Raw genomic sequence first — 25,764 nt, forward strand, 5'->3', positions numbered from 1 at the left:
AGTTAAATCTTAGAGTGCATTCATCAGGTGAAGAGGAATACCATTCCACTTAATTGTGTTAAACATTTTGATACTTCTTAAGAAGAAGGAATCTAGTAAATATGGCATTAAATTATTTCTTTTTCTATGCATATGTGTCCCATAGCTGAATAATTTATCTGAAGATGTGATCAAATCTCTCTTGGTATTGGATATTTCTTTGAAAAGGAGATCTTCACATTCACCTGCTTGTCTAGTATGTGATTATGACTTAATTCTTAAAGAAATAACTCAAATAGTCAGGTAAATGTTCATTTTCCTTAGTCTGGTTTGTTTGTTTTTTTCTGGTTGTGATGCAGTGTCAAATCTACAACTGTTTCTGTCTTCAGCAACTCCATACACATTCAGTTCCTGTTCATATTCTGGAGCTTTGCCTTCAGCATTCATATTAACTTCTATCTCCTCCCACCTCATTCATTTTATCTGCCCTCTTTTAGCTTCTGTCTACTCGCCTCTTCGTTTGGATATTTAGATCACTTTCATCTTTCTGCTTGTATTTGTGCTTTTTGTGAATCATTTCTGGGTTGCCTGAGAGGAGAGTGCTGGTTGAGCAGTGTGTTATTGCTCTCAGAAAAGCCTCCTAGTAGTAATATCCAGACGTAATAGTATAGGGCTCTCCTAGGAAGGTATTATTTCAATGCACTTTATATCGTATGCCCTTAAAGATGTTTCAGAAGTCAGAAGCTGCTATTAAATTCTGTTTCTTGCCTCTTAGTAATTTCTGAAAGGCAACATTACTTTCAGCATCACACAATTTTGTCTGTTACAGAAGTGGAGAGGCTGCATTCCTCACCAGTGGCTATGAGATAGGAGCTGCAGCCCAATGACATTTGGGAAGAAGCCATATGCTGCTAATGCCTAATCGTTTAGTTTCCAAGACCGTCAGCCTTGAAACTCAGTCTTAGAACAAGTAGGCTCTAATTTGTTGTACTGTAATAATAATAATAATAATAATCATCATCATCATCATCATCTTTTTTTATACCTCACTTTTTCCCCACAAAGGGACCCAAAGCGGCTTTCAACATGTTAAAATACAGTAAAATAAAATACAATACAAAATCAGCAACCATCAAAACACAAATATAAAGCATAATAAGCAATCAATAAAACAAAAATACAAATAAGCATTTTAAACAAGTATACATTATTGTGGTGTCTTGTCAAATCTTATTGTATGGTAAATCCTGTAATCGCTGACAATTGATCATTTTAGTTGTGTCTTATGCAAATTACTGTCCAAAACACTTTTCAGAGCTCCAGATTATCTACTCTATTTTAACCATTGCTATTTTCAATACAAGACTGTTTTCTGAGTTGCAAAACTAAAATATTTACAAGAAGTCATGCAATCTCTTTATGAGATTAAAAATAAGTTTAAAATATATTGTTGAAAATATCTTAGATTTGCAATCAAGTTTTTTAAAAATAATTTTTTATTTACATACATTAACAATTTACAGTAAAACAGAACACAAAACAATGAACATTTTACAAACACATAACCCTGCCACTAAGGCCTGAACAAGTATTTCCTTTACCATAAAATTTATAAGTCAACCATTAAACAAATGTCATATCCAAAATTCCTGACCGACAAGGTTGTATTGCACTCTCTAAAACATATTTAATAAAAACCAACCAATATGAATCAAAATCTGATCTATTAGTTTCCCCCCTGTACAGCCTAATTTCCATTGATCGTTTATCATTTAAGGCTACATTCCATACCTCCCCATACCATGCTTTCAACGTGAGATTGCTTCCTATATTCCAATTCCTTGCAGTTATAAGTCTCCCCACTGTGAGTAAAATAATCACCAATTCTTTCTTTTCCATTTCTAAATTCAACTTAGTGGCATCCATTAGTACAGTAGAGTTTCACTTATCCAACACTCACTTATCCAACATTCTGGGTTATCCAACGCATTTTTGTAGTCAATGTTTTCAATACATCGTGATATTTTGGTGCTAAATTCGTAAATACAGTAATTACTACATAGCATTACTGCGTATTGAACTACTTTTTCCGTCAAATTTGTTGTATAACATGATGTTTTGGTTCTTAATTTGTAAAATCATAACCTAATTTGATGTTTAATAGGCTTTTCCTTAATCCCTCCTTATTATCCAACATATTCGCTTATCCAAACTTCTGCCGGCCTGTTTATGTTGGATAAGTGAGACTCTACTGTAATGCTAACCTAGCATCTGGGGTGATGTTTAGTCCTATAATGTTACCTATATCCGTAAATATATTATTCCAGAAACTTCATCTGTTGACATTCCCGCCATAAATGAAAATAAGTCCCTTTGTGCATGCCACATCTCCAGCAGTTTTCATGCAGTCCTGGGAAGCTCTGCTTCTGAGAATACATGTAGAATATGTACTATGTAACTGTTTGTGGACGTCCCCTTGAGGATCATGAAGGTATAAACAGGTGCCACCTCCTGTTTGTTTTGTTTATGTGTGACAGCTTACTTGATTTCATTTTTCAGGTGGGATCCTGCTATTCTGAAATTCCTTTGTGGAGGAGCAGAAGTTATGGTAGTGTTGTTCCAGGATCACCCAAGCTTCTGATTTGTTTGATCTTAACTTGAGTCAGACTGTCATGTGGACACATATTTCTGAAAAACCTTTAGCTATTTACCATTAGCCTAGTTTAAAAGGGATGTTCTAAAGAGGGAAAGTAATAATTTAAAAGGTTTCAATACTGGTAGTGTATCAAGATTAATTTCTTTGTGACCATTTTGAGGTGATTTTGCTCTTCTTTCTTTTATTACATGCCATTAAAATTACACATACCTTGCTCTTCCTTTCTGAAGTTCAGAACTACATATTGCAAGCATTTGCTAGGTCTGATTTAGTCCTATTTACCTTTTAAGGTAGGACCTTTTAAGGTAGGACCAGTGTGAATGTTGGGTAGGGATGACATGACAACCTACATGGGGTTGATAGTCAACCTAGTAATCCTGTGCTGATTTATTATTCTACATTCTCCTGTATTATTTATCTATTTATTTGTAGTTCACTTTCTTAGGACTCAGATTCAAATCAGCTCACAACCCTAAAACTATACAATTTGAAAACCTGAGTGCTTCAGATTAACCCATGTCTTGATGTTAGAATTGACCGGTTTGTGTTAAGTTGTTGAGAAGGAAAGAAACAAGAGTTCATTTGCATGTCCGCTACCCTCCTGCATTCTGTAGGGCATAAGAGATAAGCATCAGACATTGGGAAAGGGTAGAACAATGAAAAAAATCAGTTTATATTCTGTAGAATGCTAGTACCTTTACTATCAAGAACAGTTTGAAATCATATGGTTACAAAAGAAATGCAAGTTTCTTGCATTCCATCTGCTGCTTGAAAAAGGTAAATATAAACTTAAATGAACCTGCCTCCATCCATTTCTTTATATTTCAGAGATAATGTGTACCAAGTAAACATGATGCTGGCCACCTAGAAACAAATGGCCTAGGGTGTGAGGAAGGGTTGGATCAGGGACATCTCAGATGATGGGTCAGATTATGCTTGCTTTCAGGTTAGAGTTAAATGTATTGGCAACCTAGATAACTAATATTTTGAACTCTACTTGTGACATCATGTCTGCATTTACCTCAGGGGAGATAATTGTGTACTGTTGTAAAGGAAACAATAGATAATTTTATGATGGGAAGAGGAAGAACTTGATATAGGACCTTAGTTAACTTTATTTACTATATCATCTCTGTTCCCTAAACTTCTAAACTGAGCATTTAAAAAATAAATCAGAAGTCAATTCCTGCAACAGGCAATATTTATCTTGCTTCCTAGGATGGACTGAAGAATAGTTAGCCATTTTGATATTTGCCTTTATGATTAGGGTTATCCTTTATTGCAATCTGCCTCTTTCATCAGAACACTGGCACTGATGTATGTTTCGCTTGGGGAACTGTAGATCTTTCGCTTTCTATCATTGTTGCTTGTGTAATGAAGTTGCAATTCTAGGAAAAGGTTTGTCCTGAAGCTCACCATATAAAAATTGGTGACAATCTACATCAGGGTTTTTCAACCATGGTTCCCTGAAACTAGGTTTCTGCGAGAGGTCATTAGGGGTTCCATGCAAAATGATGATTGGGGGAAAAAACAACCCTTTTTTAGTGATAAATATAATTTATGACGTGGTTCCCTGAGGCCTGAAAATTATTTTATGCATTCATCCAAGGCAAAAAGGTTAAGAAAGGCTGATCTACGCCCAGGCATTTTCTTCCTACAAAGTTCTTTTTGTATTCCCCAGCATTCTAACTACCCATTTTAAAGTCTACCCATCAAAAATTTAAAAAGTGGCTAGGTATTAGGGACCTGAATATCCTAAAGGCACCAGATCCTCTCTGATTTTAGAAGCTAAGCAGAATCAATTCTGGATTGGAGACCACCAATGCAAACTACAATACTGTAGGCTATATTTCAGAAGAAGTAACTGGCAAAAGTGTGTCTTTCATCCCTATTAGATATATAAAATGCATGGGGTTGCCATGAGTCAGGCAACTTGAAGGCACACACACAAACATCCTCAATAGATATAAGAAAGAGACACTAGGATGCCTACAGTAAATGTGAGTGGGCCTTAAACTCTGTTCTCCCCTTCTCAACATATGGAAACTTGTTCATTATAGATGTTGGCCTGAAAGAAATTGGACGCTAGAAGTATAGCAAAAAATACACAATGCGCCTTATGAATGGAGAGTTTTCTAGTGCTAGCCAACATAAAATAAAAACAATTATGCAAAAGAAAGGTTCTTCCTGCTTAAAGAAAAATATATACTGTGTTTCCCTGAAAATAAGATAGTGTCTTATATTAGTTTTTGCTCCCAAAGATGTGCTAGGTCTTATTTTCAGGGAATGTCTTATTTTTCCATGAAGAAGAATTTACATTTATTGTTGAACCAAAAATGGAACATCTATATATATAAAAGAGTGATGGCATCACAGCGACCCACAAAACAACAAAACTACAGGCCCTCCAACCTCGAAATTTGACAGCACAACCCATCATCCACGCCTCTAGGTTGATACAACAAAAAGAAAAGAAAAATAAAGTCCTAATTAGAGAGAGAGGAATAATTGCTTTTATCCAATTGCTGCCAGTTAGAAGGCTAAGCTCCTCCAACTTGGTCTCCTAGCAATCCAATAAAAAATAATAAAAAACACTAAAAATTAATACAATAAAATACTATAATAACAGAAAATAACTAAAAATAATACAAGCAAATAATAAAATATAATAAATAAAAATATAACTTACAATAAAATTAATAAAAAATTGCAAATAACGTAAAATAAAAATTACACAACAATTTTTAACCAATACCACCACCACTTTGCCACAGCAATGCGTGGCCGGGCACAGCTAGTTTATTATATACAGTATACAGTATACAGTAGTTACCATCATAAACCAGCATAACCAGACAAACTGTGAATCCTATCATGAATTTCTTGTTACTACCATTATTTCCATGTACAACAATCTATGGTACTTCCATTTACTGATCCTGCATGCTCTGGTGTTTGGTTTGGCGAGCATGCTTCCAAACAACAACAACAACAATAATAATAATAATAATAATAATAATAATAATAATAATAAAACTTTATTTATACCCCGCCACCATCTCCCCAATGGGGACTCGGGGCGGCTAACATGGGGCCATGCCCAGAGCAATACAATATAATAAAATATAAAAACAACATATAGCACCATTCAAAAACTTTGCTAGGTCTTACTTTCAGGGGAGGCCTTATATTTAGCAATTCAGCAAAATCTCTACTAGGTCTTAATTTCCAGGGGATGTCTTATTTTCAGGGAAACAGGGTAGCACATTTAAATCAGGTGGAAAGCTTTGCATTATCTGTTTATCTGAAGAGAGAATGAGTTGGTGTTAGTATCAGCACAGCAAAGAATGTACTGTTGCAAGAAGAAGGTTAAAACTTTGGTGAAAAATCTTGTCCCTAGATATTGATTGGCTGGTAAGACTGATTTAAAAAAATGCATTCAAGAATTTATTCTCTAAAATGAAATGTGGGCATTGAGATTCAGTAACATAATAATGATAAAAGCTGATCCTGAAGCTGTTACATCAATATTACTTTATAACTGGCTTTAAAGGGTGGGAAAGGTAATTTGGTGGTTGTGGCAGTTGTACAATTCATTTGATTGTCTTTGCCCTATAATATGGGAGAACTGAGTTGTTCCAACTCTTCGTTCAATACATTGTGTGTTACTCTCTTTGGAAGATGACTGTATTTGCCATTGCTTAGATGCCTGGTGGAAGTTTCAGGAAGAAGGGGAAATGGAACAAGAAGCAGTCGTGGCCCTTCAGTATTTGTCTTTGCTTTTATCCTAATAGTGTTCTAATTGGGATGACTGTGTTCTGAAATATTTATTGGGCTGTTTAAATATTAAATGCCATGAAAGCCGTAAGCATGATGGTAATTCTGATGCCTCAGGGGAAAGATGGTCTGTATGTTGGCACTTTTGCCCAGTAATAATAAATGCACTTTGTTGCTCTTCTCTTTTAATGCCTATGTAGTACCTTAAATGTTTCATTTTATTCCAAGGCTTTTCAACTTTACTCTGAGGCCCTTATCTTAGCATTTCTCACAGCTGACAGAGAATCTTGCTTCTAACCCTCTGTTCTGGTGTATGCTGATTCACTTAGCTAAGCTCACCCTACAGAGTCAATTGTCTTCTTTCTAAACTATTTTCCCAATGGAGGGGTTAGCAATTGACCCACCCCTACAGAGTCAATTGTGCTGTGGCAAATCAGAGGAGGGTGTTATTGGTGGAGCTGTAGAGAATGGCTCAAACCATCCTCTTGTTAACTCAAACCATCCATGTTCAGATAAAAATCTCCTGTAGGATTTCAGGTTCTGTCATATGATCTTGTCTCCCTTGTTAAGTGTTTGAGGTGGCTCTCTTATATCTAGTAACCCATACACCGAGTCCTTGCCTGATATTGTTGTTTTGCTGTAAGATCAACTTCGGCTTAAGGCAGCAGAGTCAGGAGGGGCCTTCCATGAACTCCAGTTATTAATAGCCTCCTCAGGTCTTGTATACTCAGGGCAGTAACTTACCGTATATACTCGAGTATAAGCCGACCCAAATATAAGCCGAGGCATCTAATTTTACCACAAAAAACTGGGAAAACTTATTGACTCGAGTATAAGCCCAGGATGGGAAATGCAGCAGCTACTGGTAAATTTCAAAATAAAAATAGATACCAATAAAATTACATTAACTGAGGCATACGTGGGGTAAATGTTTTTTGACTATTTACCGTATTTCAAAGAAAAACAGTAAGCTAACTCTGTAAGTGCATAAGTAGGGTCAACAAAACAATATGGTATCAACAATAACTTTATAATAATCATCATCATTATTATCATCATCAACAATAACAACAACAACTTCCTTTGTATCCTGCTCTATCTATCTCCCCATGGGGACTCAGGCCGGCTTCTAACATAGTAACAGGCAAACATTCAACGCCTATATAATCAATGCAGAGCTAGATATAGCTCTATAATTATATATACTAATTTCACATTTGCATTTCCCCCCTGAAAAGTTTGCAAATCCTCTGTGCATTTCCCTCCTGCAATATTTGCAAGTCCCATTTATCTATGTTTACATCTATCTAGACATCTGTGTGTGTGTGCATATTTAAAAGGCCTATATCTATATTAATATCTATCTATCTAGACATTGCTCTATATATAGAGAATTATATCTTTATAGGACTTGCAGAGGCTTGCAGACATATGAGGGGAAAATTCATATATTAAATTATGTATTTGTAGGGGGAAATCTATATATTATTTACAAGCTTTGGGGCATGCATTTGCCCAAGGAAGAAATGCAAGCAAAGCCCTCCTAAAAACAACTTTGGCCTCTTTTCTCCTCCCCTTTCCCACCTCTTTTATTTATCCCTTTTCAAAGTAGTCAGAAAAGGATTTTAAAACTTCCATTCCTCTCCCAAAAAACCCACCCCATTTTTGTTTCCTTAGGAATAAAAAGAAATACACACCTTCTGTTGCTCTTCTTTCCCTCCTTTCCTCCCTATTGACTCAAATATTCTTGCAATAATAGTAATAATAATAATAAATCCTGCAAATTTGCAAGAGTCTCTCTTTTTCTTCCCCTTACAGTCATGCAATATTTTTTTTCTTCCTGGCTTGCAAGAGGCTCTCACTCACTCTCCTTTCGCTTTTGAAAACATTCCCTTGTCTCGCTCTCTCTCTCTTAAAAAATAAGATAATTCCAGCCAGGGAGGAGAAGCGGAGACGGGAGGTTTTGGAAAAGAAAACATACTGTGGCCTCCAGGCTCCGCTGCCTGGCTTGACCTTGACCCGATTATAAGCCGAGGGAGGCTTTTTCAGCTCATAAATAAGGGCTGAAAAACTCGGTTTATCTTCGAGTATATACAGTACTTCAGTTCATCCTTAGTGTGGTCTTCAACTTCTCCTACTGCCTTTGACTAAGCATTATAACTTTTTCCAGTGAGTCATGCCATCTTGTGATATGTCCAAGATTAATAGCCTCAATTCAGTTATTTTGGCTCCCAGTGAGAGTTCAGGCCTTGCCTGACATCCCCACATGCCTTCTTGTACACAGGATCATCTGCTTACAGAAATGGTTTAAATCCAACGCTGTAAAAATCCTCATGGACAACAGTGCTTTTGCAGTCAAGTACCTAGCCATAGCAACTGTATTAAATACTGATCTGTTAGCAGACCATTGAATGCCTAAAGTAATACTTATCATGCAGAATTTAGCTTTGCATCCTGACTAACGCATGAAACTCACTGGGATGCCTTGGGCAAGTCTCTCTCTGTTCATCTTATTTTATAGTGTTATTTACAGATAAAATGATTGATTTACTCAGATTAATCTGGAGCTCATGGCACTGCCTGAAGGGAGACATGCCTGTACCCAGATTCTATTCTTGGTAGACAAATGCTGTGTGAAATCTTTCACAGTATAGATTTTGGTTACTGTGACATTTGTTTCCAGGGTACCTATAATGTTGAGTTTATTTCTGATGGTCCTTACTTTGAAAAAGTAATTTGTATCCTTTAAAAAAAGCTATTAAGAATGGCAGCAGAAACGGCTGGGATTTTGTATAGAAATTGCTCTTGGAGGAAGCTTGAAGCAGAGGCTGTGAATTGCAGAGATACTGCATAAACTTGATAACTCTATAAGCAGGTGTTAATCGACTTTTAAAATGCATCCACATTAAGTGTTTGTCTCAGTTTAACAGGATAAGTTGTTACCAATGTAGTTTAAGTCATCTCCTGCTGGAGATGGAAGGCTGACAGAATCCTGGCATTTATTTATATTAAGCTCTTCTTTGCCCTGGAAACTTTTAAGGCATTCTAGCTGTTCATTAGCTATGCAATGTTAATGTCGGCAATGATGATTCCCAAATGGAGTGGTTGTGCTGATTTTAAGCAACACTGACAATGTTTTGAAACAGGGTTGAAAAGACAATACACTTTTATTAATATCCCATCAGGAGATTATAAAAGAATGTCCACAATACTGCTTTCTGGGGAGGGGATGGTACGGAGAGGTAGCTGATGTTTGGACCATCATGAAGCCAATGACTTGGATATGAGGCTGATTTAGAAGCTTGTGGTAAGTAGATAGATTCATGTGCTTATTTAATAAAATAAGCACACTCCCAGTCTCTGCCATCCGTCCTCTGGTACGCTGCTATCCCATGACAAATTTATGTAGTATTGTTTGCCGCTATGGACATGTGAGGAAATACAGTGATAGCTTTGGCTTAGCTTGGTTCATATGATCCAGTCTGCTTTGTATTGTGTTCTTGCCGTACCAGGACTGAGAGAGAGAGAGAGATACACACTTTTTTATATGCAGCATGCAGCAACATTAACATGGGGGTGAAGGATTTAGATTTCAAAATGAAGATTTGAAGAACAGCGAGGCTATAACTTTAAAAATATACTGCACCGCAAGCCCTTCCCCCACAAAGGAAAAATGGGTTATGTCTGTCTGTAGAGCCCTGGCTCCCTGTTCTTTTACGCTCTGCAGTCATTTTCAAGACATTCAATACTCTCACCAATTGATTCCATATGCTCTCTTCTCCCCACCTTAATTTCCCAGCATGTCCTCTCCCCCTTCTCCTCCTGTTTTAGCTATCTGCTGATGCTGTAGGTTTCTACACTTTCCTTGATTTCTTTTGGAATTATGGGCTAAGGGTGGGGCAGGCAAGAGGTAACCTATGCTGACCCATGCATCATGAAAGAATATAAACGTTTATTTTTTAAATATAATAGCTTTGCCTAATAGTAATGGTTTTTAATGTGATTGCTCGTTATATCTAAAGAAATTATCTCTTTTCTAGACAGTTCTATTTTGAAAGAATGCAACCTAATTGGCTTGACAGCCACGTGTTCCAGGGACTGAATTATGAAGCATCCATTTGTCCTATAACAGTAATGATCTGTACTATGATATCTGCAAATTAGAGATGACCTTTTTATATGTCATTCTTTTTGGAAGACTTTGAATACAATTGCATTTTGGATTTTAGGGCCTTATATGGATTTTATATATTATAGACGATTGCCCACCAGATTCTAGGTTGTTAATACTATTATCACCGTTCCTCCCTGATTGTATATTTTTTTAATGTACGAGGCTTATTGATAAATCAATTTCCAAGATTGCTGGGATTGCTCTGAGGAAAATGGTGCACATCATCTCCTGAACAATATTAACCCCCGAAGAACTGTTTCCAAAATGAAATAGTAAGATGTTGTGGACTTCTATTGGAAAATATTGATTGATTGATTGATTGTATAATAGAGTAGTATACAGTAAGGAGCTATTGAAAGGAGTGCAATGTTGGAATGAATTGTGCTGGATGTTTAAGGAGATTTGGGAGTTCAGTTAGACAATAATTTCAGTTAGTAAAAGGTTTGAGATAGACTGGGAGTTTTGGTTGAAAGTTTGGTATGGCTGGTCTGAGTTCGGTTGTAGGTTGAGAGGAGTACGAGAGTAGGTGTGAAGTGTTGTAATTTACTAAATAGCTTGTTTTATGTTTAACTTCTGAAAATAAAGATTAGTTTTGGTTTTTATACATTTTTGGCCTTTGGAAATCCTGTCAAATGTAAGTGCTTGGATTCAGATAAAGGGTCTGTGATGGCATCATTCAATATAGACAGGTGGTTTCCTTATCTGTTTAAAGTGATTTAATGCTCATATTTACCTCAAGGGCATGACAAACTTTTGTTGTATTTTATGTATTCCGTATTGCACTTTTATTACCATGGAAGCCACACCAAGTCCCTTCAGGGAGATGGTGGTGGATATAAGTAAAGTTTTTATTATAGTTGGTGTTAGAGGGGTTGGATAGGGGGAGACAGAAGTAAGGGGATCATGGAAAGCCTTCACTCTTGGTAAGTGAAGTGAACACCATGGAAATCCTCGCATTTGACAGGTTAAAGGGTAGAATTCCCATATTTGGTTGGATTGCCTGAGAGGAACTGTCATAGCTGTTGGCATTTGTGGAATTGTTTGATTGGAAAAGCACACCATTGGTGGGATAATAGCTGGGAAACCACCATAGGTGTGTCTTCTATTGATGATGGAAACATATTTTTGTTTGAATATCCTCTGTGTCTGCATTCAGTGAGATTTTTGTTTTCTGTTAAAAAAACTGGGTGAATTGTTTTAATGCTATAACTGCCTACTTTTCTAAAAATCTAGCAGTGTTCAAAACATTTAAAATAAAACGCGCAGTGTAATTTGTGACCACAGAATTAGTTTAAGGCAATTACTTGAAATTTTAAACATAGGAGATATGCATGAGAAGAGACTGTTACTGGATCCCCTTTTTGCTCCAAACTTTGTATATGCAGTAATTAAATGCTAGAGCCTTTTGGCTGTTCCAATAGTTCATGCATTTCTTAACATGGAAAACGTGTATCTCTTAGTTCATCAAGGGATGAAAAAATCATCAGCGTTAACCCATAAAATAGAGCCAATTATGCAGTGATGCCAATACATTCTTACTTTTTTTTCTTCATTTGAATCTTTTGATCAGTTTAAATGAATTATATTTTGTAGCTAAAAGCAAAATAAATTTGTTTGAATAGCTCTTTCTTGTTCACAGTGTACATTGCTGTTGTCATGCTCTTAATACTTCAGGGATACATGGATAACCTCATTTCAATTGTGTTGAACAAGAAGTCCAAAGAATACTGGTTGGTAGAATCCTGACTTTCTTGAAGCATCTTACTCTATTGTTCTTACTGTGTTATGTGTGTGTGTGGGGGGGGGGGGGGTGTGCAAGAAAAAAATAATAATATGCAGATAGGACGATGGGGTTGTTGCCAGCACGTCTGCGGAGCTTGAAATTCCCTGTCTTTTATCTGTACTGACAGATAGCACCTTTCCATGATTTCAGATAGGCACAATTCCTAGGTGTAGCCAAGAGATGAACCTTCTGCATGTATATGCATTGCTGCTGCAATACTTTATAGCAAGGGTCCCCAAATAAAGGCCTGCAGACCTGATGTGGCCCTCCAAGGTCATTTGTTTGCCTCCCGCCCTAAACATTAGGCTTAGGGTCACCCTAAATATAAAACTATTTTCAGGCACACAGAAACAACAATCCTAATTAACTTGTTTATCTCATCAGCCAAAAGCAGACCCAAATTTCCCATTGAAATACTGGTAAGTTTATGTTGGTTAAAATCGTTCTTCGTTTTAAATACTTTTCTTTTCTTTTTTTGCACTCCAAATAAGTTATGTTCAGTGTGCATAGGAATGTGTCATGTTTTTTTTCAAATTATAATCCGTCCCTCCAGCAGTCTAGAGGACCATGAACTGACCCTCTGCTTAAAAAGTTTGAGGACCCCTGCTCATAGTGTAGTAGCTACTAAAGGCAGGGCAAGCTGTCACTATGATTTTAGCAGTCACCTATGAATTGAGACAAACAGTAAAACCATTGCTAGCACAAAGTGGATTGATATGTTGATTCCAAATGAATCTTGGATTCCTGAATACTTTGTCCTCACATAGCAGATCCCAGCCTTTATGTAAGTACGGTAAATGCAAATGGTATATAATCCAGCAAAACTAAACATAACCTTTGTGATTTGTTGTGCTTGAAGAATTTTTATGCTGGAAGATTCTGCTGTTGACCTAGGACTGAAATGATGATATAAAAAGAAATGGAACCTCTTTAGGACTTGCTACAAAAAATAGAGCAGCAACCCCCAAAATGAATAGCATATTAGACAGTGGAGATTGGTAATATCTTTGAATGAATCTGTAATTTCTGTAATTGTAAATTTTATACGAATCTTCTGTTTAGATAATCAGAATCTTACATATTCTTAAAATATATAGGGATAGAATTACGCTCAGGAAGATCTTTATTTAAAATGAGAATCTTGGAATAAACCTTAGTTACTTAGGATTACAAATTATTTGAGAATATGTTTTCATTGCTTCTGCTAATCTAAATTTTTCATTTGTGTGGAAAACATGGCATAATTATATATAGGCCTACTGTTATGGAGAAGTGTAAGAAAAATAGGAAATAAATTAATGAACTGGAGGAAACTGGGGAAGAGAAAATTAATACAGATAGTAGGGTGACAGAAGGAATGAAAGAAAAGAGAAAACGTGTGGGGAAATGTGTTTTGCAAGGTAAAAAAGGGCACCCATAAACCAGCACAGAAGGGAGATTTTGATTTGAATGTTCAAGTTATGACTCAGTTATCATAAGGGGGTGGAAATAGATTATGAATTGAACAGTAAATGTGAATGCACTAAATAAAAATTGTAGAGTGCTAGCTGACATGCTTAGAATACAACTATATGCAGTCTAAGTAGTGTGTAGCTTTCTTGTACATATATATACCACTACAGATAGTATATATGTGCAAGAAGCAGGGTAACCTTCATTGCTTTATAAAACTTAAAGAGTAGAATTACTTTTCACAACTAGAATTATTTTTCTTCATGATCATTTCTGGTTTTGTAAAATATTTACATGTGGCATGTATTATGTGAGACAAAAACAAGACAGACATTTCACAAAGGGCGTGGAGGAAAAGTTTATGTGTTTAGATAACATTGGTGGTGTTACGGTACACTTTTCTTGGTGGAGAGAAAAAAGTTATGACTTAAGAAATTTATATAACATCATTATCTATCTTCGAACTACTGAAAGATCTTTTAGTAATTTTGCAGAACGTTGCCCATCTCTGCTTCATAGAGCCATAACAATTACTGGATCAGTGCATGACTTTAAATATTCCAATATTTTGGAATCATTCTATTTCAGTAAAACAGATTTTCTTTTTAAATACCTGGGACAGAATATTAAAATGCTTTTCATGAGGGTAAAGTTGGGGGAATGTACTTTATATGTACACTCGGTGTATATGAGAGAGAAATGTAGCCAATCCATCATCTATGGCTCAACTTTCTTTTAACCTCAAGCAGTAGAACAAAGAAGCGGGGAGGAGGGAAGCCTTTTCTCTTCTCTCCTTCATGCACATATAGAATAGCTGCTTTATGCATTGGGACTGGCAACTGGAAAATAATAATTGATCATATTTGTTGCTTGAAATATAGAAAATGTCATCTTATGCAGTAAAAATTGTGTGTTACCATTTAGGAATTAAGTTAGTACATAAAGCCAGTTATCATTGTCTCTCTCTCTCCCCCTGAACATCTATGCATGGCTATCATTGAATGCCCTTCCTTCGCCCTGCTACAGGCATGCATGATCACATGACTCCCAGGGGACACTGTCCAGATATACTAGTGTCAGAACAAATTTGGGATTCAGCCAGCATCTGAATGGCCTGGCATGAGCTAGAAGTGCTCTGAATCAAACATTATTTCATTTTATCTCAAACAAGAGTTGCAAGCCTCTTGAGTAAGGTTAGGAAAGGGTTCCTTAATTTCCCCCATGTCTGCTTCAGGCTCTCTGTGTTTTCTGTTGCAAGACTACTTTCTACAGTGATCCTACTTAGAGAAATTTAGTGGTGATCCTCTGTCTTATCTAGAGCATAATTTCCCAATACTTTTAGGTTTCTTGGTGTTGCAATATACAGCACTGTTTCAGATCTGTTGAGTACACATTTGCTTTACATTTCCATTGGGAATAATGTAGAAATCAAAAAGCAGGACTGAAGTTTTCATGCGTTTGTGTATATGCATGCATATGTGTACATAATTATGTGTTCTATATCATCTGAAGGGCACTACAAATGAATATGGTATTGAAAGTGCAGAGTAAAAGTGCTGGTATGTGAGTTTTTTATCCATTTTCTTGCAGTATAGAGAGCAATCTCATTGCTTCTGTGTGGTACAAATTACATATTTTTACCCGTCTCTAAGAATATTTTTTGTTGGAAGAAAATGTATGAAGCCATTTTGCAAGAATGGCATAACCTCCTTAAAGCTCCATAAGCTGCCAAATGGAGGATCATTGAAACTGTTTTGATCAACTAGAAAGCTAAGGCGTAAGGTATATGTTTAAAAATGAATGACATTGTCTTTCTGGGAAGTCTAGGTCACCTTTTAATGGTCCTCCAGACTTGCAGTCTGAAAAACTAGTATGTCAAAAAGCTCAAAAAGCTCTATGTTTCTTCACGAGGAGGGTAATTGATACTTGAGATATTTTGCTGGTGTTTTCTGGTGATGCCATCCTAGAATAGCTGTGTCCCATGATTTTATGGTCATGCATCAGGTTATTCTATGTATTTGGTTATAACAGGATAGTTAACAGCTCATTTCTTTTTGTTACCACCCATGTACAGGCCTTTATTTGTTGCATAAAATATTCTCTGTTAGGCATCCCGTCCACATTTACAAAGCGATCTTCTATTTTTAGAGTTGACCATAAGTGAAAGGAAAACTGAAATGTGACTTGTTTTTCCTAATATTCTCCTGTATATGAGCAGTATATTTGTACTTATTGAGGGTAGGAATGGCAGGACAGGAATAGAGACTTCCCCCATGCTCTGTGATGATTAGCAAGGAAGGGTAGACATTAAGCCTGCCTTAAAGGGGCAAGAAATTATTTTATTTACTTGAAATACCTTTGTTCTTACTTCACTTAGCTAAGTGGATGGCTGTTTGTATCTGGTAAATGAGCTTCTTGACTGAAGTCTTTAATTCCTTGGCTAAAGTAACTAGATCTAATTTACAAGGGAATATTTTGAGTCCTTGTGAGGCTCAGGACTAATTCACAAGGATATTAGCCAGCTTCATAGTCTGAACTTGAATTCAAATTCCATTTATATGAGCCTGTATTCTTTTGTAGGTGCTCTATACAGCAAGAATGGCAAGTGATTCATTTTTCTTTTCCACTGTGTATATTTGAGTAGTATTTACCCTTGCTCTTCATAAAGTTTTCTGCAGTTCACTGACTTCCTTCCTGAGGAGCACTTGTGTCACTGAAGTGATGTTTGCAAGATTTTTTACTGTGTATTGATTTATACTGGCAGGTTTTAAGGACAGAGTTCTGAGAACTGTAACCACAAGTTTACAAGAATATGTTGTGGATACTCTTAATTGAAAATGTTTGTATACAAGAAAATGTTTGTTTGTACAGACACTGATTCTGAGCAGTGGAGAACCAGTGTTTAGAATGACCACAAGGGCTTTCTTAAATTTCTAGGACTGCGCTGAGGGTCTTTGGGTATCTTTTGCCTTATCTCTTTAATAGCTGCCAAGCACCTGATCCATCCTAAATAATGTTTGTGTGAAGGTGATTCTAAAACCCCATTGTTGTTACAGTGTTCCCTCACTTATTGCACAGGTTAGGTTCCAGGACCACCCGCAATAAGTGAAAATCCGCGAAGTAGGGACGCTATATATTTATACATTATTTTAGTAGTTAGACACTATTTTAAGTCTTTGTCAACTAATTGTGTGTTGAAAAATCGCTCCTTTTCTCTCCCTTCAGCTTTTCCTTCCTCCCTTCCTTAGACTGTAAATTGTCATTTTTTATTATTTATAATATTATTTTAGAGTTTATTGAAAAACTGTGAAACAGCGAATCCGCAAAAAGTAAACTGCGAAGTAGCAAGGGAACACTGTACTTAGCAATTTCTGTGGGAGGTCAGAGATTTCAGGATGAATATAAGTAATATCTTGTTTGAATTTAATGATACTTATGATTGGGAGGAAAGAACCTATACTATACAGCATCTTATCAATCCCAAGGGCTCTTACTCAGTGGTAAGTAACGATTTGAATGCTGATCAGGGCAGTTTGAATTATTGGCACCTCTAAATAGGCGTGGAAAGATCACATTCTGAAATTCTAGAGGGCTCCTGCCAGTCATTGAAGGCTAAATGACCTAAGGTGGTTTACTATGCTGCTGAAATCTTCTGAAACAGCTCACAATATCCTTAAAAGATGAAATACATCAACGTAAAAATTGTAAAATTGAACACACACCTAACTAGATAACATGGGTATTGACAGTAGGTGGCAATCAGTATCAGAAACTATGCTCTTCAGTTTGCACTTTAGGATTGGGGACAATCAGCCATCACACCAGCTCTTCTTGATAAGTAAGAAGGAGTAAGAAAGCAAGCTTCCACTTGGCATTGTGGCATCCAAACTAATAGGTGATGCAGGTTTTGGGGTATTCCATGGACATTATCTGGAATATCTCTAGAATATTTCACACGAGTGAATTCCTGAAGTAATTTGGAACCAGAGTTTATAAAACTATTACTGTTAATCTTAACAACACAAGTAAGGGTACTGAATGGAGAACATATCAACTGAACATGCATTCTTGAGTTAAGTGCACATTTGTGATACTCTGCATTTTCACAGCTTATTGCTACCTTTTAAAACAGGCTTTGCTCTGATGCCTTCTAGAAGAGCCCTAATATCTCATCTTAATAGGCTACTTCTCCGCAGTTAAGTAATTAGAACTGTAGGTCTCTTTGATCTTGAAACCTTGATCTGGTCCCTTATTCTGCATATTAAACATGCTAAAGAAATGTGTATGGATGGTTTCCAGGAGACAAGATGGTTTGTGTCTTCTGAGGGATGCTGAACAATGGATGAGATAACTTATCTGGGCTAGAGAAAGTTCATTTTATACACAGTTTCTTTTTTATTGATAAGTGTATTAAGTATATTCTTTCTTCACTCTCCAGGGTAACCAGGAGCCAACAGCCACTCCTGACACAATGGTCCAGCCATTCACCACAATCCCATTTCCACCTCCACCACAGAATGGGATCCCCACAGAGTATGGGGTACCCCACTCTCAGGACTATGCAGGCCAGACCAGCGAGCACAATCTGACAATCTATGGAAGTACACAGGCGCATGGAGAACAGAACACAAGTACAGCAACCACGCAGAATGGATCTCTTACGGTATGCACAGCACATGTAAAGTAGAGGAATGCAGTGGTACTTATTTTGAAATTGATTCCCTCATAACTGGCATTTGTATATGTTAAATTATGTAGATAGAATCTGTTGTGGTATAATGTACGCATACAATCTGAGTGGTGTACATTTTCCATCCTATGCTGCATTTTTATTTTCTTCTTATTTCCTTTATAAAATCCGTGATTAAAGGAGAGAGTGCTTTTTAGTGGCTACAGTTTGATACTGATTTGAAAGACTGAGTTTAGAAAGATGATATTCACTAGGTGTTCTGCAATTAATTTATATTATTTTATCTGCAAATAATTTTCTTGTCAGCTAGTTTCCTTTGTTTCTCCAATGCACTTCAGGGTCGTCCCACCACTGAATAGACCCAGTTTCCCTGAAAACTCTGTTCCCTCCCATGTACAGCTCACTGAGAAAGAAATGATTTTACAATGTGTAATTTGTCACTGTTTTTATTATTGTTGTGAGCCGCCCCAAGTCCCCTCGGGGAGATGGGGCGGGATATAAGAATAAATTTACTACTACTACTACTACTATTATTATTATTATTATTATTATTATTATTATTATTATTATTATTATTATTATTATTCAATGAGAACAACCTGAACCAGACAGGACATTTGTTTAACTGAGTCTGGCATTATGGGATCCTGATGCACAATCATCTGGGATGCACATGGATGTGTGCAAACCCTCTGCTCTTTATCTGATGTGTGTCATCCTTGCTTACCTCAAGTGAGAAGGAGAAATGGAGGTATGAGGAGAAGAATCTAAGTTACCGCAGGTAATGCAGGGAAGCCAGAAGGTGCCTTCACGCATTGAAAAGTGTCATTAAATAATATGCATCAGAAGCCTAAAACCCCTTTTCATCTGATTCTAACCCAGAAGTGAAAGAATGAAGCTACTCAACCCATCAGCTTTGAGACTTGCTTATTTTCTAAATGAAGAAGAATATATAGATTCTGGAAAAGTTGGCATCATACAATTTTTATTCATTTATTTCAAATATATTTTTCCACCTTATAGGACTGTGTACATTTATCTTGAAGACAGACCCATGAAATAGATGAGAAACATTGACTGACCCAAGTCACTCAGGGTGTTTTGCAGTTGAGTGAAGATTTGAACCTAGGCCTTTCTGGCCATAGTCCAAAACTTTAACAACTTTAACTTTAACAACTACTAGAGACATATTATGTTGATGATTAAGGCCATACTGAAGTCAAGGGCCATGATGGAGTTAAAAATAGTGACAAATAAGGTTCTTTTTCTGCCAGTCACTTATCTTGTTGGCATCATACAGACTGGGCAACATGCCTGCAGATTACCCTAACAAAAGCTTTATCCATGCCTTAAGCCACTTGTTAAGACTTAACTTCCTAATAAAGTATGCTATGGTAGTAAACCTGGGTGCACATGATGGATTTAATCTTTTAATGCGTATGGTTTTATTGTAGTCTGGCTAGCTAACTGCAGTCTTTTTCATCCTCATAAATTCTGCATGAGTGCAGTAGCTTGAATGAATGAAGTTCATCGAATTGCCATTTCTAGTGTAAGAGATGCTTAGAATGGGGTAGTATTTGCAAACAGACAAGTGCAAGAATAGTCTTACCTCAGAAGGCTGTGGTGACCTATTGATGCCTTGAGAAACCATTAGCACATAATAAAATGTAGTATTTTAGTTTTCAGAAAAATGGAAACAACTAACTATTTTTATAACTACGTTATTATATTGTGTTTTAAATTTATGGACGGTTTTTCTTATGTAAGCTGCCCCGAGCCCCTTCGGGGAGATGGAGGCAGAGTACAAGAATAATGTTGTTGTTGTTGTTGTTGTTGTTGTTTTTGTTGTTTTTGTTGTTGTTATTACAAACTGTTATAAGGCATTGAACTAGGAGGCATATAACCCTGAGTCTTTAATCCACAGTTTCAAGTGAAATCCAGATGCTTCGAAAACAGGACAAAGCATTCTTGGTAACTGTAAGAAAGAATGCATAATAAGTATAAAAACTGAACAATCTATTTTGCATGGAGAGGTATGATGTTTACAGTATGACAATAAAACAGATGAAAAGCATGGGGAATGAATCCAGATTACCTCTGTACTGAATTGCCTATATGCATTTCTGCTGGTCTTCGCTTTGCCCAGACTTGTTTTACTTAATAAAACGGGCAGTGATAAATAATGTGAGTTCTGACTTTAGCACCAGCTGCTGCCAAGCCTCCTGTTCCTTTTCCATATTAGGAGCCATCTTTAGTGCACTGCATGTCATTAGCCAAATGAACTGAGAGAAATTTTGTTGAGAGCAGGAATTGTAAGTTACAAATTACAAGTGGATTGAGGTGGACAGAAAGCATGACAGTCCCACTTGTATTTTGGTGGCACAATAAAAGTGAACTTCCTCCATGAAAAGCACATGGAATTACTGACGAAAATGGTAGAGATAATGATACAAAATGAAACCAATTTTTTATACATACATTTAAGAACATAGTCTTATGCCATTCTGGAACTCAGATTTACACCATTCTGGAATGTGATTAAATTTTTGTTTTTTGTTTTTTTAGGATAAACTTTTTTTCTCTGCTTTTCTGTTTTTGTTTTTTTCCAGCTGACTGCTACCATTCTGTATTCATTCTTACTATATTATCCATTCTTCTGCTTCTTATATTTACACTCACCCTAACAAAGTGAGCATCCCTTCTCCTTCTCGTGAGTGTGAGGAGCACCCTTCTCCCAAAGTGAGGCTGCTGGAATTATCTTGGTTTTTTTTCAACTTGGAGCACACAGAGCATCTCCAAAATCAAGTACAGTAGAGTCTCACTTATCCAACATAAACGGGCCGGCAGAATGTTGGATAAGCAAATATGTTGGATAATAAGGAGGGACTAAGGAAAAGCCTATTAACATCAAATTAGGTTATGTTTTTACAAATTAAGCACCAAAACATCATGTTATACGACAAATTTGACAGAAAAAATAGTTCAATATGAAATAATGCTATGCAGTAATTACTGTATTCATTAATTTAGCACCAAAATATCACGATTTATTGAAAACATTGAATACAAAAATACGTTGGATAATCCAGAACGTTGGATAAGTGAGACTCTACTGTACCACTATGGAGATGATCTTCCCACCTCATCAGTTTAAAATTGAATAGATGCACAATTATATCTGTCCTCATGCTGTGCTATAGAAGCACTATATGAGAGTGAAGACAACCCAAAAATTCCTTGAGATGACACAATTTGGTTTAGCTATGATAGCCAGATTGAATGTGGCTATTTCTGGTTGCTTTTTTGAGATTTTATTCACCACTTTTCTGCTTTTATTTTCCCCTTTCTGCAATCTTTTCTCCTCCATTTTCCTCTTCATTTTTCTTCTGCCTTGCTCAAACTTAAAAACTTATATATATGTACAAGATAACATTCTAGTTTACCTTGGTTAATCCATAATAAGATTCTGTGTTCTGGTTTCATAATGTTTCATGTGTTACATTGCTCAATCCATGCTGTGACTGTGTGTGTGTGTGTGGGGGGGGGGGGATTACCATTTTATCACCCTTTCATCTATATATATAAAAGAGTGATGGCATCACGGCGATGGACAAAACAACAAATCTACAGCCCCCCCAAACTCGAAAATTGGCAACGCAATCCATCATCCCCGCCTCCAGTAAGATACAACAAATTTACACATAAAATACTATCACAACACCAAAAAATGCCAAAACTAAGTACGCATGCGCAAAAACACCATGCTTCAACCCTTTATGGCGCTCGCGCGGCTCCAGTAAGATTTATATGACAAACACAATCACAGGGCCACAAACGGCCAAAAACTGCAACAGGCGATGTGCGCCTGCGCGCACCCCCCCATCCCTTCCCGCGCGCGCACACACACACCTCGCCTCAGAGCTGAAGGAAGGAAGGCAGGAAGGCCGATTCCTTGCTGGGCGCGGGATGGAGGAGGCCGCGCTGGGAGGCGTGCGGGCCTCACGTCGCTCTCTGCCCTCTCCCCCTCAATCTCCCCCCCCTCAGGGCCCATGGAGGGCCCCGGTTGCCGTTCAGGCCCCCTCCTCCCGCCCCTCTCCCCTCCCCCCAATGCGAGGAAGGCCCCGCAGAGCCCCCCCCCCCCGCCTCACCCTCTCTCTTCCTCCTCCCTTCTCGGTTCTTCTCGGAGGTCTTCAAGCTCTTCAAGGTGAGGGGGGAAGAGGAGGGCACGGCCCTCGAGCAGGCCTGGACCTCGCCTCGAGTTGTTTGGGGCGCCAACCCCCGCCCTTCCCGGCCTCAGGGCCCTTCCTTTTCCCCCTCACCCGGTTAAACGGCTGATGGGGAAAAGGAAAGAGCCTCAGGCCAGGAAGGGTGGAAGTTGGCGCCCAAAACAAGTCAAGGGAAGGCCCCAGTTGGCCCAGGCTGAGCTTCCCCCTTTTCTGTTGTTGTTATTGTTGTTGTTGTTCTCACCCACAAATTACAACCCCTCCAATGCCTCAGAAGCCCCCCTTTTTCCCCTCTCAAACCCTATCGCCCTCACCTTTCCCTTCCCTGTAATAATTATTAATATAATAACTGATCATCAGTTAAGAATGTAATAATCACCAATAATAATACTAATTTATTATTAGTATAATACTGATAATCATTCGAGAACATAATAATTCATAATAATAGTCAGTTCTTATTATTATAACACTGACAATCATTCAACAATGTATTAACAAATCGTAATAATAGAAAATTATTATTATTATTATTATAGTAATAATCATTCACAAATTAATAATTATTATTATAACATTGATAATCATTCAACAATATAATAACAACTAATAATAAGTAGTTATTATTTTTATCACAATGATAATCATTCAAGACTATAATAATTATTATTGTTATAACAGAAGGCGCCTCATATAATCCACTTCTAAACAAATAATATCACATTATAAATATACACTAGAATCTCACTTATCCAACATAAACAAGCCGGCAGAACGTTGCATAAATAAATATGTTGGATAATAAGAAGGGATTCAGGAAAACCAATTACACATCGAATTAGGTCATCATTATACAAATTAAACACCAAAACATCATGTTATACAACAAATTTGACACAAAAAGTAGTTCCATGCGCAGTAATGCTATGTAGTAATTACTGTATTTGCAAATTTACCACCAAAATATCACAATACATTAAAAACACTCACTCCAAAAACATTGACTATTAAAAGGCAGACTCCATTGCATAATCCAGAACATTGCATAAACGAATGTTGGGTGAGATTCTACTGTAATATGAAATAATTACTGTGGTACAATAATACACAACAATATCATCTCAGGACAGTAAATAAAGATCAACACTCTAAAAACACAGCTATTCCATCCAGGAAACAATCAGGGCCATCTAACACCTCCCACCAAAGGATTCCCCCCTTCACACAGGAAACCACCCACACTTTGAACCTACAAGGCCATTCCGTACTCATCACTCTCTCATCTCAGCACAGTAAATAAACAACAACAGTCTGAAAACACACAAATTCCATCCAGGAAACAATCAGGACCACCTAGCACCTCCCAACAAAGCATTCCCCCCCTCTAACACACGGAACCACCCAAGCTTTGAAACTACAAGGCCATTCCGTACTCTGGGGCCAATTTGCAATATATTAATATATATAATAATACAATACATATATAATACAATACATTGTATATACATATAATACTGCTAATAATATTATAATACACTACAATATAATACTAATAACAAAACAAAACAATATATATATATATATATATATATATATATATATATATATATATATTACTACTAATATTGTGAAATAGTCGTATATGTTATAGCGTAATATCCTATCATATGTCTTTAATGTAATAAATGAATAAATAATACTGTATAATTTTTGTTGACGGTCACAACAAAAATAAAACCCAATGTAGATTGACCAACATCACTAAAAAAAAGCCACAGCAACGCGTGGCCGGGCACAGCTAGTAATATTTATATGAAAAGCTAATTAAGATGTGTTATGCATAGTTGCAATGGTTTAAGCGCATAGATCTTGGTGCAGGAAAAACAAAAAGATCTCACATACTTTGAAGGGGACCATGAAATTTGCATATTGTTGTTTTTAATGACCAATTTTATTGTTTTATTTTTTACAATTTTTGGTTATATAATGTTTCATGTGTAAACTAACTAGGTAGGGAAACAATGCTTATAGTTTGTCCTTAAAGAGTTTCATTACTTGTCACCTTTCACCTCTAACAGCTTGCCAAGATGACGTTGCTCTCTCTGGCTGATTTAAATCTAATATTTTAAAGATGGGGGGGGGGATATTGAAGTAATATCTACAAACTAGAAGCAGATTTTGTACAAGTCATTATTGATGTCTGTTCCCAGGCTCTTCCTATACTACATTTTCTTGACTGGAGACCTTTTTATTCCAACAAGCATTTGGACTCCGATAGTTACACAAAGAAAGGCTTCTCGTAGTGTGCTGTATTATGTACTATTATGTATTATGCTGTTTAATGAATATGTTCTAAGTGGTTTTTAATTATATCGACAATTTAGTTGTATTTTCAAAAAATATTTCTATTTGTCCTTATCTATATGTTTTACTTGAATTTCCTTTTACTACATGAGCTGCCTTGAGTCCAAATTTGAATGAAAGATGGGGTTGAAAGAAATGATTAATTAAATAATATTTATTTATTATTTATTATAGTATTTCTACTCTGCCCTTCTCACACAATAGGGGACTCAGGGCGGCTTACAGTATGAACAAACATATAAAAATTACAATAACATTTCAATTCAGTTTTAAAAAAATTGGTTACATTAAAACAATCATTTATATATATATACACACACACACACACACACACACACACACACACACACACACATATTTAGGCGCGTAGCGAGTCCAAACCGGGTCTGTCATTGTGTCCTGAGGCATATAGTTGATGCTGCAGGTTCAAAGGCCTGATCCCACAGCCAATTCTTAATTCTTTTACGGAACGATAGGAGAGAGGGAGCCTGCCTGATTTCACTTTGGAGGGCGTTCCATAAGTGGGGAGCCACAACTGAAAAGACCCTGTCTCTCGTCCCCGCCAACCGCACCTATGAGGCTGGCGGGATTGAAAGCAGGGCTTCCCCTGAAGATCTTAATTATGTGGTGGGTTGTGGCAGGAGACATGTTCGGACAAGTAAGCTA

General features: G+C 36.9%; 1 protein-coding gene across 14 annotated transcripts in view; it reads left to right on the forward strand.

Annotated features, from left to right (window-relative positions):
* rbfox2 (RNA binding fox-1 homolog 2) overlaps window positions 1–25,764 on the forward strand; it is a 244,094-nt gene that overhangs the window by 135,403 nt on the left and 82,927 nt on the right. For all 14 annotated transcript variants that reach the window (XM_062982988.1, XM_016993667.2, XM_062982986.1 and 11 more), the window contains one exon: window positions 18,260–18,484. In XM_062982988.1, coding sequence (XP_062839058.1) covers window positions 18,260–18,484 — 225 coding nt within the window. The remainder of the gene's footprint in view (window positions 1–18,259; window positions 18,485–25,764) is intronic.

This window comes from Anolis carolinensis, chromosome 5 (assembly GCF_035594765.1).
Source record: "Anolis carolinensis isolate JA03-04 chromosome 5, rAnoCar3.1.pri, whole genome shotgun sequence".
In the NCBI taxonomy this organism is placed as follows: domain Eukaryota; kingdom Metazoa; phylum Chordata; class Lepidosauria; order Squamata; family Dactyloidae; genus Anolis; species Anolis carolinensis.